Source organism: Lutra lutra, chromosome 7 (assembly GCF_902655055.1).
Source record: "Lutra lutra chromosome 7, mLutLut1.2, whole genome shotgun sequence".
NCBI classification, from domain to species: Eukaryota; Metazoa; Chordata; class Mammalia; order Carnivora; family Mustelidae; genus Lutra; species Lutra lutra.
Genome location: NC_062284.1, coordinates 117,133,726 through 117,153,724, shown reverse-complemented (window position 1 = coordinate 117,153,724; position 19,999 = coordinate 117,133,726). Strand labels below are relative to the sequence as shown.

Genomic DNA, 19,999 nt, shown 5'->3' with positions numbered 1-19,999 from the left:
CATCTGGAAGTTTTATTTTGTAAGAGCTCATTCCCTACGGCTTTTAATGAAAAATGGAATTGTACCAAGTATATGCCTCTTTTTGATACACCACTTTTTCAGTGAAAAATCTCATTTTTTCATATATCACAGGTGAGAATTTCTTTTTAAGCTGAAGACAAGGTTATACTAGTTTCAAGTATACAAAACAGTGATTCAGCAACTCTACATGTTACACTCTGCTTCCACAGTACATGCAGTTGTCATCTGTCATCAGACATTATTACAATATTACTGACTCTATTACTTATGACGTATTTTTCAGCCCTGTGACTTAATTTATAACTAGAAATTTTCACCTCTAAATCCCCTTGACCTTTTTTGCCCATCCTCCCTAAACCCAACCCCTCCAGCAATGACCAGTTTGTTCCCCATGTTTATGATTCTGTCTCTGTTTCACTGTTTTTTTAGATTCCATATAAGTGAAATCATACAGTATTTTCCTTTCTCTGTCTGACTTACTTCACTTAGCTTAATATACCCTCTAGGTCCATCCATGTTGTTGCAAACAGCAAGATCTCATTTCTTTTTATGGCTGAGTAATATTCCGTTTATACCCCCTTCTTTATCTGTTCGTCTATCAATGGACACTTGGGTTGCCTCCCTATCTTAGCTATTGTAAATAATGTGCAGTCAGCATAAGGATGCAGGTTACCTTTCTGATTTAGTGTTTTCATTTTTGGGGAGTAAATACTCAGTAATGGACTACTGGAGTATATGTTATTTCTATGGTTAATTTTTTGGGGGGAATCTGCATACCTATTTCTACAGTGATTGCATCAGTGGGAAATTTTTTTTAATACCCAAGATATGCTATAGTTTTTACCTTTGAAAACAAATAATATATACCCCTGGAGATCAAAATCCTACAATAACACATCAGAGGAAGACAGAAAAAAAAAATCACCTAATAGAGAAATTAATTTTGATAAATCGTTCTAGTTTTCTTAACGATTACTAAGCTTATTGCTTCCATCAATTTCTTTAGAGTAAAAGCATACCTCATTCTGTAAAGTACTGTTTTCCATTTGTTTCTGTTTCAGGGCCAACATGACCTGGTCTCTCTCCTGTTGAAACTTAACTGTCTTCTCCTGCATTGACTTAACTGCATTTAAAAGCTGATTTAACTCCCCAGTCTTGCCCTTTTGGAAAGAAATAAGTTTAGCTTTAAGAAAAATACATTTAAAAAAGACACATTTTCTTCACTAAATAATTAATTTTGAGATATAGTTAACCATATCAAGGTCATCAAAAACAGAGTATGAGAAACTGTCAGTCTAGGGAAGCCTAAGGAGAAATGACAACTAAATACAATGTGTTATCCTGAATGGCACCCTGAACAGAAAGAAGACATGTGGTCATTTTTTTTAATAAATAAAAAAAAAATTTTTCAAATAAAGTAGGAACTTCAGTTAATACATCAATATTGGTGAATTAGCTATTACAAATGCATCATAGTAATCTGAGATGTTAACAAACAAGGGAAACTGGGTGTGAGGCATAAGGGAACTCTATAATCTTTACAACTTTTTCAAAACAATCAAACCATTCTGGAAGAAAAAGTTATCAGAAAAGTTTTCAAAGGAATCCAAAAGACACAATCTCTTCAAATTTACTCTATACAACAAAATGTTCACAGATCCCAAAATCAATCAAAAGAGTATGAGAGAGAGCTATGTGTGTGTGCGTTCCTTCATCAGGCATGCACAACTGTTCCTCAGATAGTGCAAGTCGCTGGCAAAGAAAAGACAGTGAAGTCATTTCAACACTTCTGTTTTCTAAAGAAAACTATTGCTACTAAAGTCTTTTTTTTTTTTTTTCTATTTAAATTAACCTGCTGCTAAAAATGTTTAGAAAGATCTAGTAATTTAGGCGAGAAACCTCCAGGTACCTCTAAGGAAAATTTACTCAGAATGAAGTCACAAAAGCCTGAAAGGGGTATTTCTGAATGAACAACTCCACATTCCCCTTCAAACACAATTGCCTATAAAGTAATAAACCCATTGGAAAATCCTCCCCACCCCAACTTTCCTGTATAAAAATTCCATCCCCAACATACCTGCTCCTTTTCCTTCAGCAGCTGCTCAAACGCGAGAGCCTTTTCCTTCATTGAATGGCACTCAAACTCTTTTTCTCGAAGCATCATGGAAAACTTCGTATTCGTCTCCTGTAACGCTTGATACTCCGTTTCCTTTTCCCTGCTTGTTTCTACTATTCTTTCATTTTCTTCTTTCAGTTTACAGATGTCCATTTCTAAAATTAATATCCGCTCCTTCAGGTTGGTTACTGCCTGCCTCAAAAGTTCGTTTTCATTTACTTTGTTGGTGAAATTTTCATTTAAAGAAAGTAATTGATCACTTTTGGCTTTGATTAAGAGGTCTTTCTCCTTCAGTGACTTCTGTAAGACCTCTTGTTTCTCCCTGAGCTGCTTCATTTCTGAGTCTGTCTGTTCGTGTTCTTTTCTTTCTAGCTCTGAGGTAGCAGCAATGGAATCAGACAATCTGTGATTATTTTCCTGGAGTGTTTTAATTGTTGCATCTTTCTCCTGCAGTGACTTTCTTAGCTCTTCTAGCTCCTGTTTCGAAGACTCCCTCGATCTATCGGGTTTCACCATGCCAAGAGACTCTGCTGGCTGGGAAGGCGACGAAGATCCAGAGGAGAGTTGGGGCGAAATACTATCAAGTTTTCCTAGAAGCAGCTCCTTGGTGCTGCACAGCTGCCCGATGCTGTGCTGAACTTGTGCTAGCTCCTGCCCAAAATTTTTGAGTTTGGTTTCATTCTGCTCATAACTTTGGATCAGGCCAGTATAGTCCACTTGCAATTTAGAATTGTTATCGCTGTCAACCAGAACCTGTGCCTGAAGCTGATGGAGCTCCTCCTGAAGCTGGGCGGACTCGTGCTGCATATTCTGGACCGTGGTCATCACCTGCTGCTTCCACTCTTCCATCTTCTTCACTTGCTGCTTGAGTTTGTCGCGTTCCTGCAGAAGCTCCTCAAACTGATTGCTGTTAACGCCTCCGACCTCACTCCCAGTGCTGGATGTCTGTAAAACCGTCAATAAGGTCTGGCATTTCTGACTTAATGCATCTATCTCAATGTCTTTTTCTCGAATGATACGTGACAAATTCTGTACAGTTTCTCTAAACATATCCTGGCCACCACCCTCGGATCTAGTGGACAGTTTTTGATTGTCCTCCTGCAGCTTCACCAGAGCGGCCTCTCTGGCGGCAACGATATCCATCATTTTGTGGTACTCCGTTTTCAGATGGCTATTTTCCCTAGTCTTCTCACTCAAAACAGCCAATACCTGTTCTCTCTCCTTAGCGTATGCCTGCAGCTGCTGCTGAAGGTAGACAACATCCTGCGTGTAGGAAGCGGAAGAAATTCTAGCGTGAAGAGCTTGTATCTCCAAGTCTTTCTGCTGGATGATCTGAGTGAGTTTACCAACCTCATCTTTGGACAACTGATCAATCTGTTTTGTTAAAGATATATTCTTTTCATTTAGGAGCTTAATCTCCAATTCTCGTTCTTTTATTCCTTTTACTAATCTCTCAGTCTCGGCTTTAGATAAATCATGTTTTTCGCTGCCGTTTTCTATATTAAGGCTCTGTACTTTCGTTTCTTGAAAGATCTCAGAATTCTCCGTTGGAACGCCCTGTCTTTCTTCGTGCAACTGGGTTTTGATTTGTTCAACTGTTTTTTGCAAATTCTTAATTTCTTCATCCTTCTCTAAGAAGAGTTGGGTGTGTGTGACATTCATTTGCTCATGCTGGCTCTTAAACTCAGCCATTTCCTTCTTTTGCTCCTCCAAAGACTGAAGCAGCTGCATTTTACTCTGGTTTTGATCTTCAATTATCTTTTGATGACGTTTTATTTCCTCCTCAAGATTCCCCTTTATAATATTCAGCTGCAACACCTCAGACTCTAGCTCTGTAACGCTATCCAGGGGCTTAGGCTCCACCACAGGCGCAGCCCGACTGTGCTGTTCACGGAGCCGTTCCAGTTCTTCTTTGAGATGATTGTTTTCTTCTTTCATGGACCCAAGACTTCGGTCTTTTTCCTCCATGGTTTGCTTTAAAATTTCATTTTTTCTTAAGGCCTCAGTACATTTATCTAATTCCTCCTGAAGCACTGAATTTCTTTCTTTAAGTTTTTCAATAAAAACGTCCTTCTCACTTATAAGTTGGGACAAGTGCTTCTGCTCTTCTAAACTAGAGGACAAAATTTCCTTAGTTTCTTTATGGTGCGTATCCATTTGTTCAAGGTTCTTTTTGAGTTCCGCTATTTCAAAGTCTTTCTCTTGACTAAGTTTCATTAAACGCTGCTGTTCCAGCTGTAAAGCAGAAGTACTCAAATCACGTGCCTTAGATAGTTCTTCGATCATCTGCTCATACTTATTTGCTTCTTCTACCAGCCTCTGTTCGGCCCGACTCAATTCTGCTTCTAACTGACCTTTCTCCATTTTTAGAGCCTCCACAAAAGTGTTTCTTTCCAGAGAAATCTGATTGCTACCAGCAATGGATTCTTCTAACTCATGTCTTACATCCTCACACGCTAAAACCAACTTTTCATTTTCCATTTTCAGATCAAAGGCAACTTTGTTTAAATGGCCATTGAGCTGTTCTATTTCTGAAAGTTTCTGCTTTAAGTTTCTGACTTCAGCCTCCTTTTCTTTAAGTAAGTCATCCTTAAAATCACTGCCGGAGTCTCGATTCAGAGACCGAGTTAACTCATCCCTGACTCTAGAAAGCTCTTCCTCATTCTGTTTAATATGTTCCTTAAGTCCAAAGTTCTCCTTCTGCATGTTTAAGTTACTGTTCTGTGATTTATTTAGTTGATCTACTAAATCTTCCACTTTTTCCTCAAGCTTCTGCTTGGCTAAATGCAAATCATTTAGGACACGTTCACTTTGAACTAACTTTTCTTTCTGCACATCCAGCTCTTTAGTCATGTTCATATTGTCATCTTGAAGTTGATGGACTCTCCTGTTTTCATCAGTTAGCTCTTGTCTCAGTTTACTAATGATGCTGTCTCCCTCACTTTGTTGTTTTGATAGCTGATCTTTTATCAGAATCATATGCTGAAAGAAAAATAATTTGAATGATAACTTTAAGACAATCTCTCATTTTAGTACCTAACGAAAATTTGGTAAACTGTCATAAATAATAAAGAATACTCCTAGGGACGCCTGGGTGGCTCAGTTGGTTAAGCAGCTGCCTTCGGCTCAGGTCGTGATCCCAGCGTCCTGGGATCGAGTCCCACATCGGGCTCCTTCCTTGGCGGGGAGCCTGCTTCTCCCTCTGCCTCTGCCTGCCATTCTGTCTGCCTGTGCTCGCTCGCTCTCCTCTCTCTCTGACAAATAAATAAAATCTTTAAAAAAAAAAAAAAGAATACTCCTCAGATACTTCTAATCCTTCTTAAATTTTTTAAAAAATCCCAACATTTAGGAGCGCCTAGGTGGCGCAGTTGGTTAAGCGTCCGACTCTTGGTTTTAGCTCAGGTCATGATCTCAGGGTCGTGGGATTGAGCCCTACGTCAGGCTCCATGCTTAGTGTGGAGCCGGCTTGAGACTCTCCCTCCCCCTGCCCCTTGCCTTGTTTACATGCATGCACATTCTCTCTCTCTCTCTCTAAAATAAATAAATCTTTTTTTTTTAAATCAACAAAATTACTAACATCTTACAGCAAATCTATTTAATTATCCTAGAGACTACAATTTAAAACCAGAGAAGGTAAATGATATATATTGTTCAATTTCAACTCTTCATCACTGAAGCAGGAGTCATACAGCCAATGAACCAAAACAGGCCAGCCACCTGTTTTTATAGATCAAGTCTTACTGGGATATAGCCACCGTTCATTGTTTACGTATTACAAGAGCGGAATAAGTACAACTGAGACCACTATACGGCCTGCAGGGCCAAAAAATATTTACTATCTCACCCTTTACAAAAGAAGTTTGCCAGCCTCTGTGATTAGATTATCAATGAAGCAAAATATTGACGAGATCACAGGTTTAAATCACACCCATCATTTTCACTTGTTATTCTAATCTTCAATGTACTAAAAAGAATGTGTGCCACTCTGGTTTTCACATCGTGTTACCTTTGTAGCTTCCTGGTTCTGTCTGTCCAATTCCTCTAACTCAGCTACCAGTATTTCCTTTTCAGTGAGACTCTGATTGAGCTCCTGTTCCTTTGCTTCCAAAGTCAGTCTTAAGTCATGTAGTGTTGAATTCAAATCCGTGTCTCTCACAACTGTACTTTTAATTACTTCATATTCATTGTTCAATTTTAAAAGTGATACCTGAAGCTCTTCCTTAAATAATAAAAACGGGGAAAAACAACATATATTGTCAATTGGAAGAAGACACCAAAAAGTTTTATATATATACAGACACACACACACATACATACATAAACACACACACACACACACACACACACACACACACACACACGGGAATCTATTCTCAGATGCCTGTATCAGAAACAATACTGAGTAAGACTTCAGCAACGATACATAAAATTCAACAAATCACAGCCTTCACTCATGTGCGATTTTATGAGTAGCTTCAAGAAAAACATTTCTGGGGGTGCCTGGGTGGCTCAGTGGGTTAAAGCCTCTGCTTTCAGCTCGGGTCATGATCCCAGGGTCCCGGGATCGAGCCCCACATTGGGTTCTCTGCTCGGCGGGGAGCCTGCTTCCTCCTCTCTCTCTCTCCGCCTGCCTCTCTGCCTACTTGTGATCTCTGTCAAATAAATAAATAAAATCGTAAAAAAAAAAAAAAAAGAAAAAGAAAAACATTTCTGTAACACCAGACAAGATGGAATGACTGTTAAAGTTCATCCAGCTCCAGCTTCTTTATACAAAAACTTTCCCACGTGGGAGCCTTCCTAATCCCACTCGCACTCAGCTTCCCTTCTGTCGGCTGCTTCTCTCACCCCACACGGTCTCTTCACAATGTCCCAAGTGTCCTGGTTCTCTGCACTTCCATTCCCCTAATGTCCAGTCACCAACAACCACAAACTAAATAAATAAACATCTATAAAAATCAACATTCATTCATTCTCTAGTTAGAAAATAAAATGCTTCTTTTCTCTCATTAAAGGAATTTCCCTTATTACTGGCTCCTGTCAGCACATGAAACTCTCCTTTGACCCAAGAAAGTATACTCCTTCCTTCCTTTGCCATCCAACCCAAGACTAGGTTCCCCTCTCTCAACTCTTAACAGTCCTAAAGATTTATCTATCTATATATGTATGATTTTTAAACTATATTTTATATTCTGCTCTAGAGGTATTTAATGTTTTTCCCCTAAACTCCAGAAGTGGGACAGTTCTCTATGCTCCAACACTGTTTCAACCTCTCATTGTGATGCTTGTGGTACAACAAAAGTTTAAAGCCTTCTTTCACCAATAGAAAATATCAAATTTCTATGGACTCTACTTTAAAGCAAATAAGAATCCTAAACATCTACAAATAAAGCGACTATACATACCTTACAAAGAGACCAGGGAAAACTAGAACATCTCCCTCAAAATTCCCATTTTAGTTCCAATTCAAAAGTTTATTCTGAACTACAGTTAATGAAAACAGCATTTTCTAATGCCTTTCTAAAGTTACATGGGCAACGGGGGGGGATGGGGTAACTGGGTGATAGGCACTGATGAATTACTGAACTCTACATCTGAAACTAATGGCATACTATATACTATACTGTATGTTGACTAATTGAGTTTAAATTAAAAAAAAAAATAAAGTTATGTGTTCAATCAGGGGAACCGCAAGCTTTTCTCAGGTAGATGTTAAGAATATGCATGGCCTGGGGCACCTGGGTGGCTCAGTGGGTTAAAGCCTCTGCCTTCGGCTCAGGTCATGATCCCAGGGTCCTGGGATCGAGCCCCACATCAGACTCTCTGTTCAGCAGGGAGCCTGCTTCCTCCTCTCTCTCTCTCTGCCTGCCTCTCTGCCTACTTGTAATCTCTGTCTGTCAAATAAAATAAATAAAATCTTTAAAAAAAAAAAAAAAAGAATATACATGGCCTTGGGGCGCCTGGGTGGCTCACTGGGTTAAGCCTCTGCCTTTGGCTCAGGTCATGATCTCAAGATCCTGGGATCGAACCCCAAATCAGGCTCTCTGCTCAGCAGGGAGTCTGCTTCCACCCCTCTCTGCCTACTTGTGATCTCTGTCAAATAAATAAATAAAATCTTTTTAAAAAAAAACAAACAACAAAAAAAAAAACCCATGCATGGCCCTGCAGGTAGGTTCTTAAGCAGTGAGTAGACCCATATCAGAGAAACTTACAGGAAAAGTTAAGAAGGCTTATATAACATTGAAAGAAAGGACCAAGAGCTATCAGGAATGGCTACAGAATCCAAAAATATCTACAAATACTATCAGATATGTGCAGAGATCTGCAAACTATGAAGTATACCTAAGCCAGTTAGAGAAAGGAGGAACTGAAAAAGCGGAATGCAAAGAGAGCAGAAAACAGCAGAGAAAATAGAGATAATATAGGAATTAAGAAAGAGGAGGAGACACTGGTTTTTAGTAAACAGAAAGGGTGGAGGCAGGATCCCACCATGCATACGACAGTGCACAAAACTAAGAATTTTCCACGCTGACAGCATCCCTTGGAGACACACTGTGTATATGCTAATGTGGAAGGATGCTGAAAATATGTTAAGGTATATATGAATAGTATGTACAGGCGGCTAAAAGTTGTATTTTTTTAAAGCTATTTATATAATCATACACCATAAGTGTAGTCTAGGAGGATGGACTTACAAGAAACTGGTAAGAAAGACTGCCTTCAGGGGCAGCTGAGTGACTCAGTCAGTAAAGCATCTGCCTTCAGCTCAGGTCATGATCTCAGGGTCTTGGGATCAAGCCCCATGTCGGAGTTCCTGCTCAGCAGGGAGTATGCTTCTTCCTCTCCCTCTACCCCTACCCTGTATGTGTTCTCTCTCTCTCTCTCCTCTTTCAAATAAGTAAATAAAATCTTTAAAAAAAGAGGCCAACCAAAAGAGGTGCAAAGGATAGGCCATTTGTACCTTCTAAAGGTTTTCCATATGAATTACTGAATATGTACATCAGTGAATATATGTATTATTTTTTAAAAATCAATTTTTTCAACTGAGTTAAGACACTGGCCTATAACTTAATAATATCAGCTCACAGCCATACTATATTTAAGCACCTGTCTTAGCCAAAGAATTATCACCAAGTACATAATAAAAATACCTCTCCTCATTCCCAACACTGCATTATAGAATCTTATTCCAAACCTGCTACCAACATACACAAAGACTCTATCTCTGCCACTGAGAATGTATCCCTCTTCATCCCTCACCATTAAGAAATTCCACCACACTAGATAGGTTCCAGGACAGAGAAGCAGTTAACAGATTCTGTAGAATGCCACTACCACCACTCCAGACTCTAGAAACACCTGTGTGTGTTGCTGCTGTCAGGACTTCATCGGAAATCAAAGCAGAGTCTTTACCTATCTTTTCTGCTCATATATGTATGCCTACCGGCTCCCTTATCTGTAAATGTGAACTCTGGCCAGCCTCTCATTCTCGAACTTTGCCCTATAATACTTCATCCTGGTCTGACAAGCATCAGTGACATCAGTTTTACCCTCAGGACTCTCAAGACCTAAACGTTCCATTTTGATACAACGTGGCCCTTGGCTATGACCTATAGTCACACATTTTAATTCTGCCCCTACTTTTACTGTACCCACCTTTTCTTGACTCAATAAGGACTTCTGTTTTTCTAAAGTTTCAACATGCATTTTAAGTTTCAGATTGTCTTCAGTGAGACTGTTATCCTACAAAATGTTAAAACAGTGTGTTTTCAGATAAATTTCAAGTTTACAAAAAAGTACACAAGCTGTACTACTGTACATTTGTACTCAGCATTTCTGCAGTGATATATAAAAATTATAGGCAAGCAACACTGGACTGCCCAAAGCCAGTCACACATTTTATAAATATTCTTAGAATTTTATTACATTTCAAAAAATAAACACATTTACAAAGTAGCCTATAATCATTAGCAACAGAAGCAACTCTCTGAATTCCTTAAGGGAAATCAAAACGCATTCCTCACTGTGGTGGAAAATCTGCTTCCACTATCTATAAACATAATGTCTGCCAAATTAATCCTGAAAATGATATGCTTGCATTTTTAAAATTATGTAACTTTTAAAATTATGTCAATTTATGATCCAAGAAGTTTGTTATTAATCAGCAAACATAAAATTACTAAGATGCAAGTTCCCAGGATAAGTTCAAGTGAATTTGTAAAAAACACAAAATAAGCAACTACAATAATCAAAATAGTTTTTCTTGATAAATCAAAGCCAAAAGCTTTTCTCTTAAAATTAGTTTACCTGGTTTAAATTACTCAATCTCATAATTTCATTTTCAGCATCTGTAAAAACAATAATGAATGACATTAAAACTCTGCAACTTAATAATTACCTCTTATATTAAACTCAGGAATAAAACTCAATTAAAATAAAGTATATTTATAAGCACAATTGGCAAGCTCAAATGGCTTGTTGTTTTATACTTCTATTTGACATATAAAAGAAATCATAACATAAATGCCAGTTAGATGCTCCATTAAAATGCAGTCCAATGGAACAGAAGAAAGAATTATAATCGTATTCTGGATGAATCTGAAGTTATTGTTTTGATAAAAACATTAATAACAATGTTTCAAAATGAGCTGATTAGTTTGCGTAGCAGGAAATAGTAAAAGGACTGAGAGTGGGGGGAAATGGAACAAAAATGTGTATTTTTTATTCTTGTAATGGTATAATAATCTCTCAATTCTCTAAAGTGACTTAGATATAACAAGAGAAAAAAAGACCATTCAAGCTGGTATTACAGATAGATCCATATATAGAAGTGGTTCTAGAAGAACACAAAGACAGAATACCATTAGTTCAGCTGAAGTAATTCATTCAACTTTCATTCAGATAACACTAAGCATTTTCTATGAAATCAGTTAGTTGCTAGACAACAAGATGAAAACATTTAGTCCCTGCTGGCTCTCAAGCAGCTTTCAATTCAGAGAGAAAGGAAACACATGACTCCTGGACAGTATGATACAGGGAGCACAAGGTGCTACTAGAGCAGAAAGGGCCAACACCTACTCCAGACTGGGGGAATGGGGGCTAAGGCAGGCCAGGAAAGCAGCAGCAGAGGTACCTCTCCGCAGACACAATACCCACGATGAATCATAATATACTTAAGACTCAGCAGAGAGAAACAGACACTCTCCACACAAACAAAGCAGCAAGTGTAAAGACAACAGAGCTAATAGACAAAGTCACTGACTGTAGGAGCTAGGTACAAAGTTCAGTATGGCTAATGCTTAGCATGTTAGGTGAATGGGAAGAGGTGAAACTAAAGAGGGAAACAGACCAGACCGTGAAAGACTTTATCCTGAAGTCCACAGGGAGCCACAAAGTACTATGATCAGGGGAGTTAAACCTGTTGCGTGTTTCTGAAAAACCCTTTCTGGATACAGATAGAAAAAAAAAAAATTGAAGGAATCATGGAAACCAGAGAATAATAACAGCAAATACTTTTATAATACTTAAAATGGGATAGCCCCTGTTCTAAAGAGAACTCTGGATCTAGTAACTCATAGACTCCCCATTACTACTACTGCAACTATGAAGAAGATAGGAGTATTATCCTAACCATAGGGATGGAAAAACCAAAGCACAGAGATGTTAATTAACTTGTCCAAGATCAGCTAATAGTGATGGAGCTGGATTCCAATTCAGTCACATTCTTAACCACTCAGCTATTTCCCTACATTAAGAAATGGCCATAGGGCGCCTGGGTGGCTCAGTGGGTTAAGCCGCTGCCTTCGGCTCAGGTCATGATCTCAGGGTCCTGGGATCGAGGCCTGCATCGGGCTCTCTGCTCAGCAGGGAGCCTGCTTCCCTCTCTCTCTTTCTCTGCCTGCCTCTCCATCTGCTTGTGATCTCTCTCTGTCAAATAAATAAATAAAATCTTTAAAAAAAAAAAAAAAAAAAGAAATGGCCATAGACAGGACGCCTGGGTGGCTCAGTGGGTTAAAGGTCTGCCCCTGGCTCAAGTCATGATCCCAGGGTTCAGAGATGAGTCCTGCACAGGGCTCCTTGCTCAGCAGGGAATCTACTTCTCCTGCCTGCTGCTCCTCCTGCTTATGTTCTCTAACGAATAAATAAAGTCTTAAAAAAAAAAAAGAAAGAAAGAAAGGAAAGGAAAGGAAAGGAAATGAAACGAAACGAAACAGCTATAGATAACCAGGCAAAAGAATTTATGAGTGGCTGAAGTTATTCAGTGGCAATGGAAATGAGAAAAAGAGGAAGGACTAGGACAGCAGGTGTTTTTAAAGCAAATAAACCCATGAGTCATCCAATACGTATTTTGAAAGGAGCAGAGCTACTTGGAAGTCAAATGAGAGAGAAGTCTAGAACCCTAGTGACAACCTTCTCTTTGCCTTCATGGCAGCTCCCGACTGAGGCCCTTCTAAGAAACCGGTACAATCCTGAAATATTACTGAATCAGAGAAGCTAAGGAAATAGAACCTACAGGACACTAGGTGATGACTTCAAATTTTCTGTTTTGGTAAATCACCAAGACTGGTAAATCACCAAGGTAGGAAGAGGAAGAGGAGGAGGACATGGTGACTTCGAACCTAACTCTAATTGGAGTTTATAGAGTTGGCCATCTGGGTCAGAAGCTCACGATAAAGACCTAGCCAAGGGGGTTGGGGGAGGGGGTGGAGAACAGCACACAAGGGCTAGAAACCTCCAGAGGAGCAATGAACCAGTTCATAAAGTGAGAGTTTGTATTGTGAGAAGACAAAAGTGCAAAATAAAATACATCTTCACAGTAAAGAGCTCCCATTATGTTTTCCTGGCATGAACGAACACCGGTATTTGGCATATTTCGTTTACTAACTTACTGTTTCTTATAGAACACATGTAACTAAATATCATCTTGAGCAGGGAAAACGGTGAAGGACTGATGGCTCTTATCATTCTCATGTCTGCTTAGATAGAGGACATCATTTCAAAAAGTAATAAAGAACTCTGAACAAGGAAGATTGCATTCCCTAATTGGAGGGCCTGGAACTTTAGAGTTCCACGAAGTATCTGGTTCTATGCAGACTAACAGAAATAGGCCCATACCTCCTCCCAGTAAATAGCTACATATATATTTCTCAGAAATCTACATGGCTTCTGACATCAATGAGTTCCATGTAACTACTTAAAGGATGAGAAAGGGAGGTTGAGAGACATCCAGTCAACAACCAAGCCTTTTAGTAGAAAATTTTCCATTTGTGATCCATTAATTATGGCACTAAATCCAAAACCAAACAATTCAACTCAACTTCTACAGCCAATTTGCATGAATACTCCATTTCCATAAAGTACTCAGTTTATCTTTAAAAATTAGGATGCAGGGGTGCCTGGGTGGCTCAGTGGGTTGAGCCTCTGCCTTTGGCTCAGGTCATGGTCTCAGGGTCCTGGAATCGAGCCCCGCATTGGACTCTCTGCTCAGCAGGGAGCCTGCTTCCCCCGACCTCTCTGCCTGCCTCTCTGCTTACTTGTAATTTCTCTCTGTCAAACAAATAAAAACTAGTATGCAATAAACACCAATCATAGATAAGTTCCAAACGTTTTATACCAGACAGTGCTTGCTGCAGTTTGAGCACTTCCTCTTCCACCGATGGACTCTGTGGAAGGATTTTTTCTTTTTCTGTCACAGTATCACTTTGCTTCACAGCATCAGGCTGCAATTTACTACATTTCAGTTTTAAGCTTTCACATTCTTCTGTTATTTGTCTGTTTTCAACATTTAGGCGTTCTTGTTCCTTCCTCAAAATATCTCTGTCATTTTCTGTAGAAGATAATTTGTCATTTATGTCTTTAATTTTATCCTCAAGCTCTTCAATTTTTTTAATAGACGCTACTTTTTCATTTTGTAGATCCTGTATGGTTTTTTGCATTTCATGGATTTTTGAGTGATCAGTTATTACAATTCCTGAGCCATCTAGAACATAAACAGAAAATCAAGCACAGCCAGTGTCAATTACTGAGAGATAAGTAGCTTTCTATATACAAGTAGGAGATTTAACAGACTTGGGAACTTGAAAAAACTAAAAAAGTTAAGACAACAATGAGATATCATTACACCCGTATCAAAAGGGCCAAGATTCAGAACACTCACAACACTGAACGCTGGTGAGCATGTGAAGCAGAACGAATTCTCATTCATTCCTGGCAAAATGCAAGACTTTTGGAAGACAGTTCAGCAGTCTCTAACAAAACACACCCTTATGATATGATCAGCAATTGCACTCGCTGGTATTTATTCAAAGGAACTAAAAACTCTAATCCACATAAAAACCTAAACAATGATATTTATAGCAGCTTTATTCATAACTGCCAAAACTTGGGAGAGATGTCCTTCAGTGGGTGAATGGATAAACTCCAGTACATCCAGGCAATGGAATACTATTCAGCATTAAAAAGAACTGAGGTGAGGGACGCCTGGGTGGCTCAGTTGGTTAAGCAGCTGCCTTCGGCTCGGGTCGTGATTCCAGCGTCCTGGGATCGAGTCCCACATCGGGCTCCTTGCTCAGCAAGGGAGCCTGCTCCTCCCTCTGCCTTTGCCTGCCTGTGCTCGCTCTCTCACTCTCTCCCTCACAAATAAATAAATAAATAAATAAATAAATAAAATCTTTTAAAAAAAGAATTGAGGTGTAGGGGCGCCTGGGTGGCCCAGTGGGTTAAAGCCTCTGCCTTCAGCTCAGGTAATGATCTCAGGGTCCTGGAATCGAGCCCTGCATCTGCTCAGTGGGGAGCCTGCTTCCTCCTCTCTCTCTCTGCCTGCCTCTCTGCTTACTTGTGATCTCTGTCAAATAAATACATAAAATCTTTAAAAAAAAAAACTTAAAAAAAAAAAGAATTGAGGTGTCAAGCAATGAAAAAAACATGGAGAAAACACGAATGCAAATTACTAAGTGAAAGAAATCAATCTGAAAAGACTACATACTGTGTGATTCCAACTATGTGACATTCTGGAAAAGGCAAAACAATAGACACAATACAAAGACTGTGAGGGAGTGTGGGTGGGAAGTGAGGAGGCAGAGCATAGAGGATTTTAAGAGCACTGAAACAACTCTGTATATTATAATGATGAATATGTGTCATATATCTGTCCAACCCAGAGAATGTACACACCAAGAGTGAACCCTAAGGTAAAACACACATGCTGAGGGATCATGATCTGTCAATGCATGTTCATCTTGGTAAAAAATGTACCATTCTGATGATGTACCCATATCAGGGCATGGGTATATGGGAAATCTCTGTACTTCCTTCTCAATTTTGTTATGAAAAGAAAGTCTTTTAAGAAGTTAAATTATGGGTGGCTCAGTGGTTAAGCCTCTGCCTTCAGTTCAGGCCATGGTCTCAGGGTCCTGGCATCGAGCCCTGCATGGAGCTCTCTGCTCAGTGGGGAGCCTGCTTCCCCCTCTCTCTCTGCCTGGTTCTCTGCCTGGTTCTCTGCCTACTTATTGATCTCCCTCTGTGTCAAATAAATAAAATCTTTTTTAAAAATAAAATTAAAAATAAAAATAAATACACAAAAAGTTAAATTACCAAAATAAAAATCTGAATGAAAATGTTTTAGGTAATCTCTACCCTCAATGTGGGGCTCAAACTCATGACCCCAAGATCAGGAGTTATACATTCCACTTCCCGAGCCAGCCGGGCACCCCCATAATAAAGCATTTTTAAATAAATAGTTGAGGAAAACTATTTGAATCAACCACTAAAACACCTATTTATAGGAGTTTTAAAGAAAGGAAAAATATTTCTAATCATTTATTACCAAACTATCATCACCAAACAATGCAAAGAAATCCATGTAACTATTCGCCAAAAAAGCAAAAGGACCTTTCCATTTCTGCATAATCTTGCAACAGTGATGCCACTGCAAATTTCAGGCAGATGAACAGAACTAGTCATTCATTCATTCTTTAGAATGTAGTCCAAGTTTACACCAGTGTGTTGGTTTTATAGTACGAGGCTTGTCATCTAATTATGTCACCTAATCCATTAAGTTAATAAAACTAACAATCTTTGGGCGCCTGGGTGGCTCAACTGATCAAGCAGCTGCCTTTGGCTTGGGTCATGATCTTAGGTTCCTGGGATCGAGCACCGAATTGGGCTTTCTGCTCAGTGCGGAGCCAGCTTCTCCCTCGGCCCTTCCCCCTATTCGTGTTCTTTCGATCTCTCAAATAAATAAATAAAATCTTAAAAATACAAAAACAATGAACAACCTTGTTGTAACAGGTTTTCCAGTTCTTCAATTCGTTCTTCATAGTCACTTAATTCTTCTCGATGACGACGACTTATTTCTGTCAATTTCTGCTGATGTGCGTTCTGCAAAACTGACATTTCATGTTGATGGTCATCAATTTCCTGACTTCGAGTCTGTTTGAGTTCCTTAAAAAAATAAAAGCAAAGTAAACTACATTTATAGTCAACAATATACCTAAGCCATTTCATTGTTGTGCAAAAGCCTGTATTAAAAGTAATTCTCTCAACACGCTAAGATTGTAAAGACTTTAAATAAAGACCCCAAATCTGGACAATTCCCGAAAAATTCTACCCTTTCCTTTCTTGAGTCTTTTTTTTTTTAAGATTTTATTTATTTATTCAAGAGAGAGAGTGAGCATGAGCAGGAAGGGAAAGGCAGAGAGAAAGGGAGAAGCAGACTCCCCAGCAGGGAGCCAGACATGTGGCTCAATCCAAGGACCCTGAGATCATGACCTGAGCCGAAGGCAGACATTTAACCAACTGAGCCACCCGGGTCCCCCTTCTTTCTTGGGCCTTAAGAACAGTTTTTCTATTTAATGATGGAATGCCAGCAAGAAAAAAAAATGAAACAGAAGATGAGTAAAAATATCTTGCTACCCAAGTTGAGACCACCAGTCTCTCTCCTAGGAATCTGGATCTTGAGCTTAGTCCTTCAAAAGGGGAAATTGTTAGGACCACAAGCATTGTGATAGCTGCACCCAGAAAGGTCTGTCCACTGTGTCCCACTATCTAGATCCTGATGCTATTCCCATTCCTGTCCTGCCCAAGACCAGAATGCTCAATTCATCTTTTAATCCTGGGAACAGACTACCCTGGGTCCTTCCAGTAAAACCTCTTTTGCTTTCCTCTGCCAGAGATGGGTTTTGTTGCTTGTAACCAAGAATCCTAATCAATAAATTAGCTTCTATTTCCTCAGAAGACCAGTAAATTTACTCTTCAATCCTGTGCACTTATTTATGTGCCAGCACTTGGCAAGCAGCTTCATATTTAAACCTTAAAACAATCCTACAATGAAGGTATTATGAAATCTACTACACTGATGGTAAAATGGAAGCCTGGAAAGATTAAGTAACTTGCTCAAAGTATAACAGATGGTAAACAGGAGAGTCAGGATTCAAACACAGGTCTTTACAGTTTGGGAGCATACCCATATTAGTATTACTATAATAGTAAAACCAAAAACAAAAAATTCTATACCTGACAATAATTTTTTTTTTTTTTTTTAATTTTAAAGATTTTAGAGAGTGAGAGAACATGCATGCAAGAGAGTACAAGCGGGGTGTGTGGGGGGAGGAGCAAAGAGAGAAGGAGAAGCAGATTCTCCACTGAACAGGAATCCCAACATGGGGCTCAATCCGGGACCCTGGGATCATGACCTGAGCTGAAGGAAGACACTTAGACTGAGCCACCCAGATACCAATAATTTATACACTAAAAACAATTCACTGCCATATGATAAAAGTATGTAACTAACACTTAAAAGAAATAATAACTGAGGGGCGCCTGGGTGGCTCAGTGGGTTAAGCCGCTGCCTTCGGCTCAGGTCATGATCTCAGGGTCCTGGGATCGAGCCCCGCATCGGGGGGGGTCTCAGCTCAGCAGGGAGCCTGCTTCCTCCTCTCTCTCTGCCTGCCTCTCTGCCTGCTTGTGATCTCTCTCTGTCAAATAAATAAATAAAATCTTAAAAAAAAAAAAAAAAGAAATAATAACTGAGACAAAGTAGCAAAATTCCACCATTATGGGAAAATTATTTACAATGAACAGTATTAACATTTTATTTTGTCAATATCCTTTATAACCCTAAACCCTGAAACTTAAACAACCTCAGAAATGTTTAATAAAAATCATTTTGGGAAGCCTTGGTGGCTCATTTGGTTAATCATATGACTTGATTTCAGCTCAGGTCATGATCTTAGGGTCATGGGATCAAACACTGCATCAGGCTCTGTGCTCAGCGCAGCCTCTGCTTCAGATTATCTCTCTCACCCTCCCACTCACTCTCTGATGAACAAAATCTTAAAAAAAAAAAAAAAAAGACAATTTTACAAGATGCAATAGCAAGTAGACACTAATGAAATATAAACTACTTAAAAAAAACAAGTGTTCAAAACTAAATGATTTTGGAAGAGACATTTTTATATACCTTGCTGTCATTAAGTATGAAAACACAAAATCCTTCTTTAGACTTACACTTTTTTTTAGAGATTTTTATTCATTTATTAGAGTGAGCACAAGCAGAAGGGGTGGTAGGCAGAGGGAGAGGGAGAAGTAGACTCCCTGCTAAGCAGGGAGCCCCACGCAGGGCTGGATCCAAGGACCCCAAGATCATGACCCAAGCAGAAGGCAGACGCTTAACTGATTAAGCCATCCAGACACCCCAGACTTTTAATAAGCAAATTTTACTTTTACTTTTACTTTTACTAAGCAAATTTTGGATGTGTAATAGCCATTGTTGCAGGGCATGCGGGTGGCTTCGGCGCAAGTCCTGATCCCAGGGTCCTGAATCAAGCCCCAAACCGGGCTCCCTGCTCAGCAGGGCATCTGTTTCTCCCTCCCCCTTCCCCCCCCACCCCGCTCCTTCTCTCTCTTGCTCTCACTCAAATAAATAAATTAATTAAATCTTTAAAAAAGGCATTGTTCCAACAACCTCCTCACCTTAATGATATTTTGCAGTTTGCAGATTTCGTTTTGATCAGAGTTGTTTGATCCTTGTGCTTTAGAAGTCTAGATCAGAAAAACAAACAGAAAATTGTACTGGCTTTCTTATAAAAGAGAAAGTTACAAAATAATTTTACTAAAAAATATTTTTCAGGAGTGCCTAGGTGGCTCAGTCAGTTAAGCACCTGCCTTCAGGTCAGGTCATGATCCCAGGGTCCTGGGATGGAGCCCTGTGTCGGGCTTCCTGATCAGCTGGGAGTCCACTTCTCTCTCACCCTGTTCGTTCTCTCTCTCTCTCTCTCATAAATAAGTAAAATCATATATATATATGTATACACATATATACATATATATATAATTTTTTTTAAAGGAGCGTTTCCCAGGCAAATCCTGATTAAGAATACCAAGCACCTTTTAAAGAACCCAGTCCAATTGTGAGTAATACATAACAAAAGATAATTTTCAAAGGGCGTCCAGGCTCAGTCAATTAAGCATCCGACTCTTGATTTCGGCTCAAGTCACACATGATCTCAGGGTTGTGAGACTGAGCCCCAAATCAGGCTCCCCTTTGAACATGAAGCCTGCTTGATATTCTCGCTCTCCCCCTGCCTCTCCCCCAAGGCTCTCCTTCTAAAAAAAAGGAAACAAAACATAATTTTTAAGAGTTTGTTATCTGGGGCGCCTGAGTGGCTCAGTGGGTTAAGCCTCTGCCTTCGGCTCAGGTCATGATCTCAGGGTCCTGGGATCAAGCCCCACATCGGGCTCTCTGCTCAGCAGGGAGCCCGCTTCTCCCTCTCTGCCTGCCTCTCTGCCTACTTGTGATTTCTCTCTCTGTCAAATAAATAAAATAAAATCTTAAAAAAAAAAAAAAAAAAGAGTTTGTTATCTAAT

General features: G+C 39.4%; 1 protein-coding gene across 3 annotated transcripts in view; it reads right to left on the bottom strand.

Moving 5' to 3' along the window:
• TRIP11 (thyroid hormone receptor interactor 11) overlaps positions 1-19,999 on the bottom strand; it is a 70,070-nt gene that overhangs the window by 33,241 nt on the left and 16,830 nt on the right. For 2 of the 3 annotated variants that reach the window (XM_047738368.1, XM_047738369.1), the window contains exons 5-12: positions 19,106-19,174; positions 16,411-16,576; positions 13,749-14,114; positions 10,442-10,482; positions 9,791-9,877; positions 6,144-6,356; positions 2,099-5,119; positions 1,041-1,181 (exon numbers count right to left, since the gene is read on the bottom strand). In XM_047738368.1, the coding sequence (XP_047594324.1) occupies positions 1,041-1,181; positions 2,099-5,119; positions 6,144-6,356; positions 9,791-9,877; positions 10,442-10,482; positions 13,749-14,114; positions 16,411-16,576; positions 19,106-19,174 (4,104 nt within the window). The remainder of the gene's footprint in view (positions 1-1,040; positions 1,182-2,098; positions 5,120-6,143; positions 6,357-9,790; positions 9,878-10,441; positions 10,483-13,748; positions 14,115-16,410; positions 16,577-19,105; positions 19,175-19,999) is intronic. The other variant, XM_047738370.1, reaches the window with a different exon arrangement.